This window comes from Pan paniscus, chromosome 7 (assembly GCF_029289425.2).
Source record: "Pan paniscus chromosome 7, NHGRI_mPanPan1-v2.0_pri, whole genome shotgun sequence".
NCBI lineage: Eukaryota > Metazoa > Chordata > Mammalia > Primates > Hominidae > Pan > Pan paniscus.
Genome location: NC_073256.2, coordinates 126972800 through 126988092, shown reverse-complemented (window position 1 = coordinate 126988092; position 15293 = coordinate 126972800). Strand labels below are relative to the sequence as shown.

The 15293-nt window shown below is 39.7% G+C and overlaps 1 protein-coding gene across 14 annotated transcripts in view; it reads left to right on the top strand.

The window, feature by feature from the left end:
- The window catches only part of SYBU (syntabulin), a 117553-nt gene that overhangs the window by 78338 nt on the left and 23922 nt on the right, over positions 1–15293 (top strand). Inside the window, exon 1 of one of the 14 annotated variants that reach the window (XM_008975231.3) lies at positions 5413–5576. The exons of the other annotated variants lie outside the window; for them this stretch is intronic. Within the exon in view, the coding sequence (XP_008973479.1) occupies positions 5540–5576 (37 nt within the window). The 5' untranslated portion in view covers positions 5413–5539. Of the gene's footprint in view, positions 1–5412; positions 5577–15293 lie in introns of those variants that run through there. 14 annotated transcript variants of the gene reach the window in all.

Here is a 15293-nt window from a genome sequence, read left to right as displayed (position 1 = left end):
ATACTAGGTTCAAGTCTTTATACCACTATTTTGTAGCTGTGTGATCTCTAGCTACTTGTTGTCTTCTTGAGACTCTGTGTTCTGCATCTGTAAAATAGGTTATGGAAAATATGAAATAGGTGAAATTAATGAATATCAAGTGCTCTGTGTTGGACCTGGCAGAAAGTAATTCCTCACTAAATGTTACTGATGGTCATTTGTAGCTCTTAAAATAGATGCCACACATTCTGTGCACTTCATGTACAGGAAAACTCCTAAAACTCTCACACACAATTTGCATGTACTTGGAACAAAAATCTAGCAGGTTATGTTATCCCATGTCACATAAAAGGAGAGGAATAGTTGCTCTAGGAGGACAGACAGGAGTATGAGTTTATAGCTGATGGCTGACAATGAACAGAGATGGGAAAATATAAGTGAGCAGACAGAGACCACTAAAAAGCTGGGTGGTGCTTTTTTTTCTTTCTTTTTTTTTTCTTTTCTTCTTCTTTTTTTTTTTTTTTTTTTAACAGAGTCTTTCTCTGTCACCCAGGCTGGAGTGCAGTGGCGCAGTCTCAGCTCACTGCAACCTCCGCCTCCCAGGTTCAAGCAATTCTCCCTTCTCAGCCTCCCAAGTAGCTGGGATTACAGGTGCCTGCCATCATGCCTGGCTAATTTTTGTGTTTTTAGTAGAGACGGGGTTTCACCATGTTGGTCAGGCTGGTCTCAAACTCCAGACCTCAGGTGATCTGCCCGCCTTGGCCTCCCAAAGTACTGGGATTACAGGCGTGAGCCACCGCACTCGGCCTGGGTGGCCTTTTAAGTGTTTTAGGCCATTGACAGCTTTTATCACTTGTAGCGCTTAGTGCAGTAATTGATGTAAAAGCAGATTGAATCAATGTGATGGTGAAATTGGAAAACACAATGTATATGAAGGCAGAAAAATGTGCCAAGCATTTTAACAGTGTCTCCATAGAGTGGAAAAAAATTAAAATTTTAGTGCTAACGGGAAGATTTTGGTTATATGAAAACATTCTGCATACTTTGGCAAGGCATAATTTTTCTAATAGCTTGCCAGTTATAAGCTAAGGTCTTCCAGCAGCAAACCCGAGCCTCAAATACAGGCTGTAAGCTATTTCAGATACTATGAGCCTTATGAAAATATTTGGAAGGATACATTAGATGTAACTGTGGGCTTGAATAACACTCTGAAATTTGATTAGTTTTTTAAAATGAATAGTTATCGAGCACTGCCTGTCCCAAGCAAAATTCCAAGCACTTAACTCATTTCATCCTAATATCAGTGCAAGAAAGGGATATCATTATCCTTCATTTTACAGATAGGAAAACTGGGGCACAAGGAGGTTAAGTGACTCATCCAAGGTCACAGAGCTTGTAAATGGATTTTAAACAGGGTAGCCTTGCTCCTAACTCTTAACCGCGGCCATAGTAGTAAAGTCCACCTTCAAAGGAGTAATTTTAATTGCACTAGGAGAGTGTTAAAATTAAGAAAGACGTGTTGATATAAAACACAATTTTTTAAAATGTTGGTAGAGCCCTAAAAATTCCTACTAATTTTTATAAATTAGCTGATACAGTCCATATGTACATTATGTTGACAGTTGCCAGTAACAAAATCAGTGAGCCTCAATGTAACTGCAATGAAGTACAGAAAGTTGGACATACAAGGCCATTTGGATGCAAATCAGTAAAAATAAACCATAAAGATATGAATAGCAAAAAATGTTAAGGTCTTCAGTGTTTTCTACTTAATCATGAGCTAGTCCTTTCTTCACATGTCAAAATGTCTTATGTGCTACCCTGCATATCATGAATATTTTCTTAAATGAAAATCATTAGAGTTTGTCAGCTTAAGCAAGAGCTTTTGTATTTATACTGAAATAGATCTCTAAAACTTTCTTTCACCCTGAGAGAAAGAATGCTCACCTAGGATACAGCAGATCATGTTTTATGGCAGGCCATTTTATAGTTTATCACATCTCCCCAGCAGGGACCAAACCAGTAAAGTAAAGCTTAAATGTGATAAGTGGACTTACGTGTTTATCTTTATGGCAGGGTTACATATTTTCTCTCATGCCTTTCTCCCATCTGTGTTTTCGATGATGCACCCAATTGATGTAATGGTGCCAAATGGCCCTTTAATGGTTTTTCCCTAAGAATTAGTGAATTATAATCCTCTTCTTTCCAAAGGTAATTGCCATCCAAATCCTGGGTCTACTGGGATTTATTGCATGCACAGTGTTCTTAGCCACTGATTTGGGGGCCTGCCAAATGCTTACTCAGTACTCTAATGTGTTGAGAAGGAAGCGTTATAGGTCTCTCAAAAGTAGTGGAAGCTCCAGCAGACCAGATACCCACCATTCAACGTATTTATCAACTGTCAGCATAACAGAAATAAACCTGGAAACTTCTTTTACACACAGACTTCTAAACCAAGCATTGTAGATCATGCAGATATATGCTTTAGGTTGGGCTTTCCCCACCTCCCTAATTGAGGAGCATTTATTGAAGAGACTGACTGCAAAGGTATGTGCATGATTAAGGGGATTCGATAAAGTCTGGTAAAATACTGGGTGCTGGCAACAGCTTGGGGCCATTCCTGCATCCTGAAGGAGCAAGAGGAGGGTAGAGTTACCAACCTAGAGAGAGAACTTCAAGGCCACCTGTGAAGAAACTATGGACTTTAGCAGAGGAATGCAGCCACCAGCAGAAAAGGGGCCAGAGGGATAAATACCTGGACCTCACTGTCTGCTGGTACAATCTGTCGCATGGCATTTTGGTGAACTGTAGGATTATTTACAGAAAGTTACCTGTTGAACAGCATAGTATGTTCACTTGGGCAATTCGATGGGTTAATTTCTTCCACCACCTAAGCCTGTATCTGAGAGCAGCCAAGTAAGCTATATGAATGCCGACTGCGGTCAAGTGGAGTAATGCTTCAGCAACACAGCTGCAATAGGCTTGTATTCCAACATACACGGACTGGCATATTTGTAACATTGCAAGAAGGTGACGCTCTGAAGGAGTCTAAAGGAAAGGGAACCCTCATTTCACTACGTAATCAAGAAGAGGTTTCTGCTAAACACAGGTTTGACTCCTGGCTGTACATTTACTAGCTTTCATTCATTCATTTGATGAATATTTATTAAGTGTTTGCTCTATACTGACACCATTGTTCCAGGCATTAAGGATAGAGGAGTGAAAAAACAAGATGCCTACCTTTAACGTGGGGGAGATGGCTGATGCTTGCACACAAACGAGATAAGTTCAGATGGTGACAAGTAAAACAAGGTAACTGGAGAGTGATGGGGGATGGTCAGGGGAGTGTCTGGGGTGGTGACATTTGAGCTGAGACTTTAACCTTATTGTTCCGTGCTTAAGGAGGGTTGGGGATGGGGTGGCAGGTGGTGGGCAGAGCGGTGAGTTAGGAAAGGAGAAGAGTGGTAGCAGCTGAAGTCTATATCCTTAGAGTAATGTGAAGACATTGGAGGGTTTTAAGAAGGGAGAAATGATTTGATTTACATGTTTGGGATCCCTCTGACGACTCTGTAGAGCTTGGATTATCATGAGGTGAAACTGGAAGCAAGACACTAAATTTGGATGGCTTAGCCTAGGATGGAGGTGGTGGAAATACAGAAAAGTATAGGGAGACAGTAAATATATAAGATCCCCTAATTTTCCTAATGAGATTTTTAGGTGTTTTAATTATTTATTATTTTAGAGAGACAGTGTCTTGCTCTGTCCCCCAGGCTGGAGTTCAGTAGTGTGATCATAGCTCAATGTAGCCTTGAACTCCATGGCACATGTCATTTCCAGTTATAGCCAGGACATCAGAGTCAAATGGGTGCTTATTATGGAAAAGGAGAATAGAGAAGGACATTAGTGTACAACTAGCAAGCAGGTTGTCACTGGATAGCATGGGACAGCTGGTTTTTCTGTATATTCATATATTCTTGTATACATATATGAGTATCCTTCATTATCAAAAGCTATTCAGTCACTGAATTGAGAGAGCAAAAAGGAATATAGGTTTTTGTGATTGCTACAACTTAGCCACTGACAGTATTTCTATTTAAAGTGATCATTAAAAGGCTGAAGGAGTCATACCATAGGAATAATTACAAAATCTGTTTTTGAATTTCTTTGTCTCTTCCATTTTAAACAATTCCATCAGTTGACTCTCCAAAGGGAAGCAAAATTAGCACTGATTGCAGCCAATTCAGAAGGATATGTCTTTTGCAAATGGCACTTTTTGTTCAAAGAAGGTAATTAGGAGAGAGCCCTGTAATAAGAGGCTTTGGAAGGACTCTAATGTAAGGGGATTTCTTCTTTTCTGAGAGGTAATTGCAGGAGGAGGGGTTCTTCACCTTATATTTAGACATTGAGGTAGGGTGGACCAGGTCACCTGCAGAGCAGCACGGGTCGGGGGGAGTTTATTTGGTAACATAAGGAAATATTCTCTCTTTTTCTTTAACTGTAATATGAGGGGATAATTAATATGTAGCTTCTTTGCATTATTGTGAAAATCATGAAAGGTGTTAGATATGTAGCAGAATGTATGCATTACCTAAATACTACACAACACTGAGGGGTAAACATGCACATCCTCTATCTTTGCAAAAATCGGTGTTGGCATTTGACAGTGAGCTGTGTTTGTAGTGACAATATTTGCCTGGCATACAGTATGTGCTCAATAAATGATCACTTTTATTATTATTATAAAATGGGAAATAAGGAAAGTTTACGAATAGCACAACTTTAAGGCATTTGAATGTCCACTCAGCATCTCATCTGCATTAGTCTTATTCTGTCACAGATGCCTTCTTAGTAAGACTTATTCTGAAATAATAGAGAGCTTTGGTGGAAGCTTACTAAACATTTTTTCTGAGCAAACTTCTATTTAGAGGGAATCTGCCTTAAATTGTTCCAGAGAGCTCTGTATTCCATTTTCTGTCCTCAGAATAATCAGGCTCCCCTGTTCCTTTCTTCTGGGCAGTGTTGTGAATTGTCATGCATATTTAAATAGCTGGAATTCATGGAGTACACCAAGCATTTTTCTCAAAGTGCTTGGTGTTTGCCATAAAATTTGTGTTTGCCATAAAATTTAGGGCTGTGTGGGGTTTGATATAATTTCTTGCTTGCCCATTGGGATATTATAATCAATGTGGAAAGATTCTATACGTTTTGGTCCAATATTGTCCGAGGATTCATCTTGACTGTTGTGTAGGCATTTACTTCTATTTGACAACTTGGTATTTCTTCAAATCCTTTGTGTCCATTCATGAGGGCGATGGTTTCATTGGAACACTGCAGTCACCAGGGAGAAGGCCCTGTGCTCTTCCCTGATAGGCTGGCTTTCCCTCTGCCTCCTGTTGCTATGGTGCCAGCAGAGTAACTTCCTTGCCCTGCACATGCAGAAGGCTCAGTCTCCATGGATACCCCACTCTGAGACTGTACTCTACTGAGATATGAGCTGCACACACTGTATTTCTGCAAAAGACATACCCCAGCCTGTGCTGGGAGGCTGTTTGCAGAGGCAATGTTTGCCATGAAAGTCTATGGAGCTTACCTTCTAAGTAAGTAGTATTAGTCACAGTAAGTAAATAATTATATTGGATCACAGAGGCTAGACTCTGTGTGTGTGTGTGTGTGTGTGTGTGTGTGTGTGTGTGTGTGTGTAAGTTAGTTGTGGTAGGCCAAAATGGAGCCTAAAACAAGTTTTCATCTTCACCTCTCAGATACTCTGAATGCATGGTCTTATAACTAAACTTTAAAAAATATACACATGTGTTATTTTAAATACTCTTTGTCATTTATCAGTCTATTTGTGCAATTGTAAGTCAATTTGATGCCAAAATGAAAAAGACTGACCATTGGCAATTACATTTAGAATGCTCTTCCAACCATGAGCATTGCATGTTGCATTTGTAAATGAAAAGCCTGGCCTTACCAGTGGTGTGGTAAGGGAACAGATGAACACAGCCACAATTAACGCTAATTGGCACTGCACATAGTTTGAAGTGGGCCTCTGTGTAGGCTGAAACACGATGTATTTATTATCAAGAGAGAGCCTGTTCGTGTGATTAGGAAAGGGAATACCCATGTCTGCCTGATTACCATGAAAATTACTCAGAACACATCTCTCTGGCCAGTTTTAATTTACTTTTCTCACATGGCATCCAGTAGAAATTCTGAAACAGTTAATGTTCATGGAATTGGGATGTGGAACATTTTTATTTTTATTAACTAATTTGACCTAACACTTCCTCTTTACTCTACATTCCAAGAGCATAAAGGTTGGGTTTGTAGTGTTGTAAAACACATGAGTCATCTTAAAGTACTTTTCATCTGCTGGGCAAATGATTAATGCCTGTGGTGGTAAAATTAATTAGTAGAAACAAAAGAAATACTATGTTTATGGTAACTCCAACTTTAGTTCGGTAACTTTAAAATTGTGTAAAATTAAGATATTTAGATTGTTCACATATATAGCTGACATCTGGCAGCTCTAAACAAAAAGCAAAACATATACTATATTAGTATAAGAGAAATTCATCTTTAATCATATAAAAAAGTGAACACAGCATTATGCTAGATTGTTAACTTTGTTTACTTTTTTATGCTCATGACTACTTAGGCAAAGGGCATACTGTTTTTATGTCATCTTTTCCAACGGTTAGTCATGGCTCAATTTTAATTGCCCAGAACAGTGAAAAGATACCACCCTTTGAGAATGTGAATGTACCAAGGACTACTCTGTCCCTGGCTTTGTCACTGGGGTCAAACTTTAGGTGATTAACTTAATATTTCATAAGTATAATTCTAACAGTAGATGGAATAGCAGACAAACATGGGTGTGTGAGAAATTCTATAGAGATCATGATTTTGGAGCCCTGGAAACCATGTGGATGACACTTTCTCCAAATTTTTACTGCACTAACAGTATAAAGCCCCATATCCCTTTCTCAGTGGATCTGCAATGAAGTCCCCTGCCCACCTCTAAAAACCAGCATAGTATGGGATTTCTTTTTAACCTCAAAATACCTGACTCTTTTCTCTAAAACTTTTCTTTCCTCTATGTAGTGGAGATAGTAAGAGTACCCCTCACATAAGGCTGCTTTGAAAATTCAGTGAAATAATCAATGGCATATGGCATACAAAAAAATTAACTTCTATTGTATTGTGATTACTATAAACGTTATCATCATTTTTACAATGCCTGGTAGTCAAGGGAGGCATTAGCTAATAGCTTGAACAATTCTTTGTTTCAATTTGATTCAGCCTATCAAATTTCTTATCAAGTACTTACTAAGAATCTACTATGTGCTTAACATTTTGATGGGAATTGTGGGATTTTATGTACATGAGAATGTACCTAACAAAAAGTGAAATATACAGTAGTGATTTTTGTTTCCTTTTCAAATGTGTGACTTCGTTGTTTTGCTAAATAGCTATATATATATATGTATGTACGTATGTATATATATGAAATTGTTTTGCTATTAACAAAATGGGTAAGATACCACAGTCTGAGCCATAGCATAAGTCTAGTTAATATTTACAACTTGAATTTAAAATGTGATGATTAAAATCTAGGTTCAAATATTAAGTTCTTTTTTTTCCTGAAAGGATTTCCATGACGTAGTTTGAAAAAAAGCAATTTCATTTTTCATTAGATTCAAAGTTTGGGGAATGATGGGAGAGGAGGAGATGGGAAATGATTGATTAATCTGTATAAAAATAGGCCCCATGCTGGGATTTTTCCTTTTGCACTAATTCTGTGTGACATCTGAGCCAAAAAAATACATAAAACCAATGCCATATGTGCTGAGCCTGCTGGTGCTTATTTTAAAACGCATGAAGAGTTGACCCAGATTATATTTTGCAGCTTTATATTTATTTTAATGCCACTTTAATTTCCACTTCTTCTGGCATATTCTCTTCTTTCCTTCTGTTTTCCCTGGAAAGAACGTGGCATGTGCACCAAGGACTATACCAAGTCACTTGAATGAAAAAAAGGAGCAGGGTGGTAGCATTTGTAGGATGTAGTTTAAAATGAGGTCTTGAGAGGCTGGGAACTTGGAATCAATGTATGTTCATACATGCTGAATATGTTTAGCTAAACATAATTTCAGATGCAATATCACTCAGATGGCCTAGCTAGAATAAGCCTTCTATTTTAAAGTTGCAATGGAACAATTAAATCCTTAGCAATATCCCCACTAGCATGGTGACTTTTACTTATATTCTGCTAGTCTGTGAACAAAATAATGCCCCACTTTCTATTCCATTGTTATTAGTCACGCATGCACATGCTCTGATGGTGCACAGTTCGTCAGTTGCTTGCTGGTACCTGGTGCTTCTGTCATGATATTCGGGTCATATCTGGGGAGCTTTCTGAGGTCTCAGCTGACGTTTCTATTTGTTGCATCCTTTTCCATCAGGAGAGTTTGTGGCACTTTCAGAGTAAGGGATGCTTCCTTGTCTTACATGGCAGCAACATTATTCAGGGAAACTGGATCTTCCTGAGTGTTTGGCTTCTTGTACTCACCTCTGAGGTTGAGATAGGCAGGCTCTGTGAGCCTCTGCCAGGAAGATCTGATTTCTGCCGAGACTACTGGCGGGCCTGACTGTTCTTGAAAGATGAAGGCTATGCCTGTATCCGATACTGGGTTACTGCCTGACATCCAATGCCTTTTCCCTCATCGTTAGAGGAAGAAGTGAAAGATCCAAGCCACGAGCTTAGAAGCACTAGTGCACAGAGGGCAATGGTTTAGAATCTGCAGATTGCTCCATAGCCTCCTATACTGCCCAGCCCAGAGAACCAGGGACAGTAAAGGGATTTTTCCCATGCAACACTGGGTCATTCTCAAGTTTTGGATAAGATTCTCCAACTCAGCATTTCCACCCTTCCTTTTCTTCTCAGTCTCAGCTACCATTTAAAAGAACTGAACCTGGTAATGCTACTCATTTGTTTTTTTAAACGAATGTTTATTAATGTGCTAGGCAGTGACCAGGCACTGGGTACAACAATAAACTAGGGGATCCCTGTATGTTGTGATATGTTTCAGGAGGAAGCGTAGTGTCCAGTGGGAGCCCAGAGGATGACCATGTTACCTAGACTCTGGGGTCTGGGAAGGGTCCCAGGAAAAGTAATGCAATATTGATACTTATAAAGGGTAAAACTGTATTTTTAAGGCAAAGGCACTTAGGGATTTGAACTTCACATGCAATCATTGTTAACTTAAATACTATGTATGCCCTTAGAGGCAGTGTTTTTTTTTTAAATTCTATTGTTATGGTAACCATGTTATATTTAATAATAAATTTTTAGATGGCTCTTTTCTCTACTAGAATGTGAACCTGTCTAGGAATAAGATCATGTTTTCTTTTTTCTTTCTTTTCTTCTTTCTCTCCTTCTCTCTTTCTTTATTACTCTCTGATAAGCATTTGTTTTAAATTCAGTTTTGCTGCTTCCCTTATTTCTTTATAAATACTACATATAATGTGATGCATAAAGAGAATGTATGTGACATATGCGTGAGCTGGGTAGAATAATAATAAAGCAAAACTTGTGATTTCACCTTCCACTTTAAGATTTACCACCAGGGAAGCTGCCTGCACACTCCTCCCAGATCCTATTCTCTGACTACCCCAGGGGTAACCACTGTACTGAAATGTGTGTTTTAACATTTCCTTGCACTTTAAAAATAATGTTACCAGCTTACATATGTGCCCTTTACAATATGTTGGGGGGTATTTTCAAAACTACTGTTTCCAAAGCCTGCTTATTCCCTTGTTTTTACTGCCATGCAAACACTCTTTGATGGTCCTAAAAAGAGTGGCCTTGATTTATTTTTCGTAATACTCTGCTTTGCTTTTCCATTTTATTTTGGTTTTTCACAGAACATTGTGGGCTGGAGAGGGAAGGGGTGGAGAAAGTAGAGAACACTGAGTACACTTGAATTTAAAAGTTAACTTGTGTAGGGGGGTGGGGCAGAGTAGCTGGGCAAGCAAAGGGTTGGCCTGGGAACATGTGCTTTGTGCCAGATGTCACTGAGAGTGAGATCCTGGGGAAGGTTCCACTAAAGGAGTCCAAGGAAATGCAGAGCATAATTTGTGAGCAGAGCAAAATCCAATTGTGAGTATGCTTCATTCATTTTAAGTGCTATAAACCACACCAGGATTTGTAGAAAATGTTTTTGGAAGGATGAGTGGGAGTTCAAAAACATTTTGTTCAGAAGCTTGAGAGTTAGAATAATTTTCAATTGATAGACAATGGTATGAGGTGAAATGTTGTTGCTTGCTGCTGGAGACAGAGCTCTTTGCCTCTTGTCGGCTTCCGCCCCAGCTCGAGAAGGAAGACAGAAGTAGGAACGAGGCATCCCAGTGCATGTCCCCTCCTGGGGCAGACACTGGGCTCTGTGGTCCTTGCACAGGTGTCCCAAGGCAGGCGTGCAGGAGCTGTTCCGCCTGCTTTCCACCTGCTTTCCTGTGACCACATCACCTGATCCAGGCATTTCTCTGTTGTGCTGCCAGGACTTATCTTGAAAATATTTTCTTGTGACTTCATTATTCTGTTTCTCCCTTTCTCATTTGAGTTCCTTGAACACATGTCAGGGTTAAAAACAACCCCAACGCCACTAAGCCTTCCATTTCTCCATTTGCTTTTGTTCTCACACTCCCTACAGATGCCAGAAATTGCCAGAATTTACCCAGCTTATTTGTTTTATTGTATTGATGTTTGTGCTTGCAAATGAAATTTACATTAAAGATTACACAGACACCTGTAATCCCAGCACTTTGGGAGGCCAAAGTGGGTGGATCGCTTGAGGTCAGGAGTTCGAGACCAGCCTGGTCAACATGATGAAACCTGTCTCTACCAAAAATGCAAAAATTAACTGGGTGTGGTGGCATGCTCCTGTAGTCACAATTACTCAGGAGGCTGAGGCAGAAGGATCACCTGAGCCCAGGAGGCAGAGGTTGTAGAGAGCCGAGTTTATGCCACTACACTCCAGCCTGGATGATGGGAGTGAAACCCTGTCTCAAAAAAAAAAAAAAAAAAAATTACACAGAGGTGAAATCTAGTATTGATCTTGGAGTACCTCAATCCATTCTTATCAGATTATCCAATTCTTCACAAATTCTTCAGGCAATATATAAGAGACATTGTTCTTTTCATTTGATTGAGATATTTCCCATTTTGTTTGCTTTTCCAAACATACGTATCTCCACTCAATTGTTCTTTTATGTGGGTAGCACTGCAGTCAAGCATATGGCATAAGATAAAGGTGTTTTTTAATGTTTAACTTGACTTTATCCTTTTTCTATTTTTAATCATTTTGTCCATCTGGAGTGTCAAATGATTTTGAACCCATACAGTTAATTTTGTGGAACCTAAGAGCTACCTGGAAAGGGTCTCCTTTTTCAGCATTCCTTTTCCCTTACCTTATGACCCATCTCCAAACTGTAACAGTCACCTGAATTCCCCACCAGACTCCAGTCTCTCCTTCAGATATTGCTGTCATGTTGTCTTCATAAAGCATCACTGTTCATGTTACCACCCCAAACAAAACTCATTATGGTTCTCTCTTGCCTTCAGTATGTCATAGTTCCCTCTTGCCCATAGCATAATTTTTATATTTTTCAACTCTCTGGTTACAACTCACCTTTTTGGCTGCATTTTCTCATATGATCACTATATTCTAGCCATACAAGGGACTCCATATATGTACTAAACATACCCTGTGTTTTTCTTCCTCTGTGTTTTAGTTCATGTGATCTCTTTCACCCAAGGTCAACTCCTGTCCATGCCCCCAACACTATATTCTTCCTGGTGTATCAGGGCCATCTCAAGTGTCATCTCTCCCATGACATATTCCCCTGCCCTCATCCCTTCACCCTAGCTAAGAAGATTTCTTCCTCCTCTGTGTTTTCTGGGTGCCCGCCCTCTCTGTTTGCACTCATTGTATTCTGCCTTATATCCTGGTTGTTTGTCTGTATAGTCTAACTCCTCCTAGGAAACCCTTGAGCATTGGAACTGTTTCTCCATGCCTCCCCCATCCAGTGCCTTAGCCTAGGAAGTGTTTAACGCATAGTTGAGATGGACTAGATTGAACATTGTTGTCTTGGTTTCCTGATCTTAGATCTTTGTGAATTCTGATCACAAGGATCAAGCAGAGTGATGTCAGACAAGCCAGCTCTGCTGCTTAGTAGCTCTGTGATTTGGGGTGAGTCTCAGCATCACTCAGAACTTTGGTTTCCTGGTCTTTACTTGTATGTCTTTGGGAGGAAGGATTAAAGGAAATAGCAGCTGTAGAGTTCTTGACAGAGTAGGCTCTGAGTCCACAGTGGCTAGTGGCATTATTATCTGATGCTGTCATCCAATGCATTAGTTATCCCTTCAAGGTTTTGTGTAATCAGGAGTCTGCCGCCAACACCATACCATCCATGATTTCATTCATGTCATTAATAAAGCATGTTAAATAGGATATGGACAACACCAGGGCCAGGTGATGTGTTACTAGAGATTTCCCTAGAGGTTGACAGACAGTCCATTTGTCAACATCCCGTGGGTACTTGACTGTGCTATCACCCAATGCACACATGTCGACCTTGTTCATAAGAGTATCCTAAGTGTTTGCATTAAACGTCTGCTGAACTCCAAATATGTGATGTATGTGGCCATGATAACTCCTTCAGAAAAGGAAGTGCAGATTGTTTTTCACATCTGACCCAGTGAACTCCTGCTGGCTCCTTCTTGCCTTATTAAAGGACTTTCTCTACAATTTTACTGGAGATCAACACCAAACAGCAGTTTGTGATTTTCAGAATTTATCTTTTCTCTACGTTCATGACCTGCAGACTTTTTGCCCATTTCCAATCTTCTACCTCCCATCCTTTCCAGTTTCTCAAAGTTAATGATACCATTTCTGCAATCATATATGTAAGTTCTTTTGGTACCTTTCTTCCCTCATTCATTAAATATTCTTCTGAGTCTCCTATAAGCCAGGCTCTTGGCTCTGGGGATGCAGTGATGAACAAGACAGAGGTCTTTGCAGTTAGCGTGGTTTTTGCATGCTGGTATCCTGGGCTGAAAACTTGACTTTTAAGAGGTTTGGGCATAGAGGCTGGAAGTAGGAGTGGAAGGGAGTATTTTTGTCTTAATTGGAAATAACACCAGTCTGTCAATCCAACCTAAAGGGCAAAATAGGAGAAAGAGGAGCTATCCCTAAATGCCAATGGTGGAGAAACTTTTAATGCTGTGAAATAACATTTCAAAACAACAGCACCTACTCTGTGCTAAACCCTGTGTGACACATGGGGATACAAAAGAACACGCCCTCAAGGAGCTGACAAGCATACTGGAAAATATGTTAAAGCAAACAGGCAATTGCAGTGCAATGTGATAAATACTTGTTAAATTCTGGGTGGGGTCAGATAAAGGAGGGCCACCTAATCCCCTTCCTGAAGGAAGTAAAGCTCAAGGCTAAACTGAGACCTGAAGAACAGGTAGTAGTTAGCCAAGCCCAGAGGGATGGGAAAATAATCCAGCTAGAGGGAACAGCATGTGTGAAAACTGGGAGTCTAGAGGCTATCGTGCCTCCTTCAGGAAACTGTGAATGGTTCCATTGGCAGTGGTTATGGTATGACAGTCTGAAGAGATTATGGCGGGTTTGTAAATCATGCTAAAGAGTTTGGACTTTATGGACACAGGGTGCCATTGAGGAGTTTCAACAAGGGAATTGCCTAATGAGGTTTCTTCTCTGGAGTAGTGTGGAAGACAAACTGCTCAGGGCCACAAGGAGCAGCTGGGCACAGTGTAATGCTGTTTCAGTAATTCTGGGTGAGAAATGATGATGGCCTCAGGTGGAGCATTCAGGATGGGAAAGAGCAGACAGATGACACAGTTACTAAACAGACAGATTTGAAAACAAGAAGCATTTGTTGTAGTGATTTCACAACATTACTGTGCGTAGAAGATCACCTGGGCAATTTGTGAAAATGGATTATGAGGCTGACTTAAAGAAATTTCAATCAGCAGATCTGGAGTATGAGTCAAGAATCTGTATTTTTAACAAAGAGGCCAGGTGATACTGATGCAGGTGGTCCTCAGACTGTACCATAAAAACCCCTATCTATTTGATGTTTCAAATGGCAACACTTCTTTAAAATGTATTTCTATTATGTTAACTTTTTGCTTAAGAATGAAGATTCAATCCTATTATCTTTGTTGAAAGTAGATGAATGACACAGCCCCAGGGTTTACTGTGCAAAGGCAGCCTCCTTGCTAGTATAGTCTGTGTTCACTAATTGTTTGCTCTCTGGTGGGGGATACAGAATAGAGTAGTGATGATTTTGTTAAGACTTTTTATTGCAGATTGTTCGTAAATGTGTTTTCAAAGGTTTCAGTGTGCCCCTTGCAAGAGCAAGCAAACACTTTGGGTGGGATGGGGGGTGAGGGTGGCAAAATTGCCCCAAGTTTTGAAGTTCCATGCAGGTATACTTTCCTGGTGTTTAAGGCATATTTTGAATCTTATTGTGATGTTTCAGATCTCCACATAAGGGCTGTGTGACCTTCAGCAACTTACCTGTTGTCTACTTTCCTCACCTGTAAAATAGGAATAATAATTGTACCTCTTTCATATGCTTGATATGAAGATTCAATGAGAATGCCTGTAAGGCACTTTGAACAGGGTGTGAACATAACAAGCCATTTCTAACTATTCCTGAGAGAAACTAGGTCATCTACAACTTATCACTTGTATTTAGAGTTTAGTCACTTAATAAATACCTTTCCTTCTTAAATCACATTACTTAGATAGTCTACAGTGCCCATATGGAAGAATTATTAGAAAAATTTAGTGTTTAGCAGCACACATACCAAACACATGGATAAGTAGGCTAATGATGATGATGATGATGAGTATTTACTGTGCACTTACAGTAGTTCATATTATGGCGTTTAATTCTCACAAAAATTCCATGTGATAGGTACTCTTTTAGTCCCTTTTTACAGTGAGTAAACTTAGGCATAGAGAGGTTAAGTGATTGCCTGAGGTCACACTGTCATTAATGAAAGAGTGGATATTTGAGCCCTGAATCTGCTGATGCTAGCACCTGCTCTTAACCACAGCTGTTAAAAACATATTGTCAATTACATGCAGCATGGTTAGTACCACTCAGTATTATGCCAAGTAAATTAAGCAGTTCACTCATTTTGGATGTGAAATATGTAAAGATGTTCCCAAAATATATACTACAGTGTGTATCTGTATGTCAAATTACAGTCA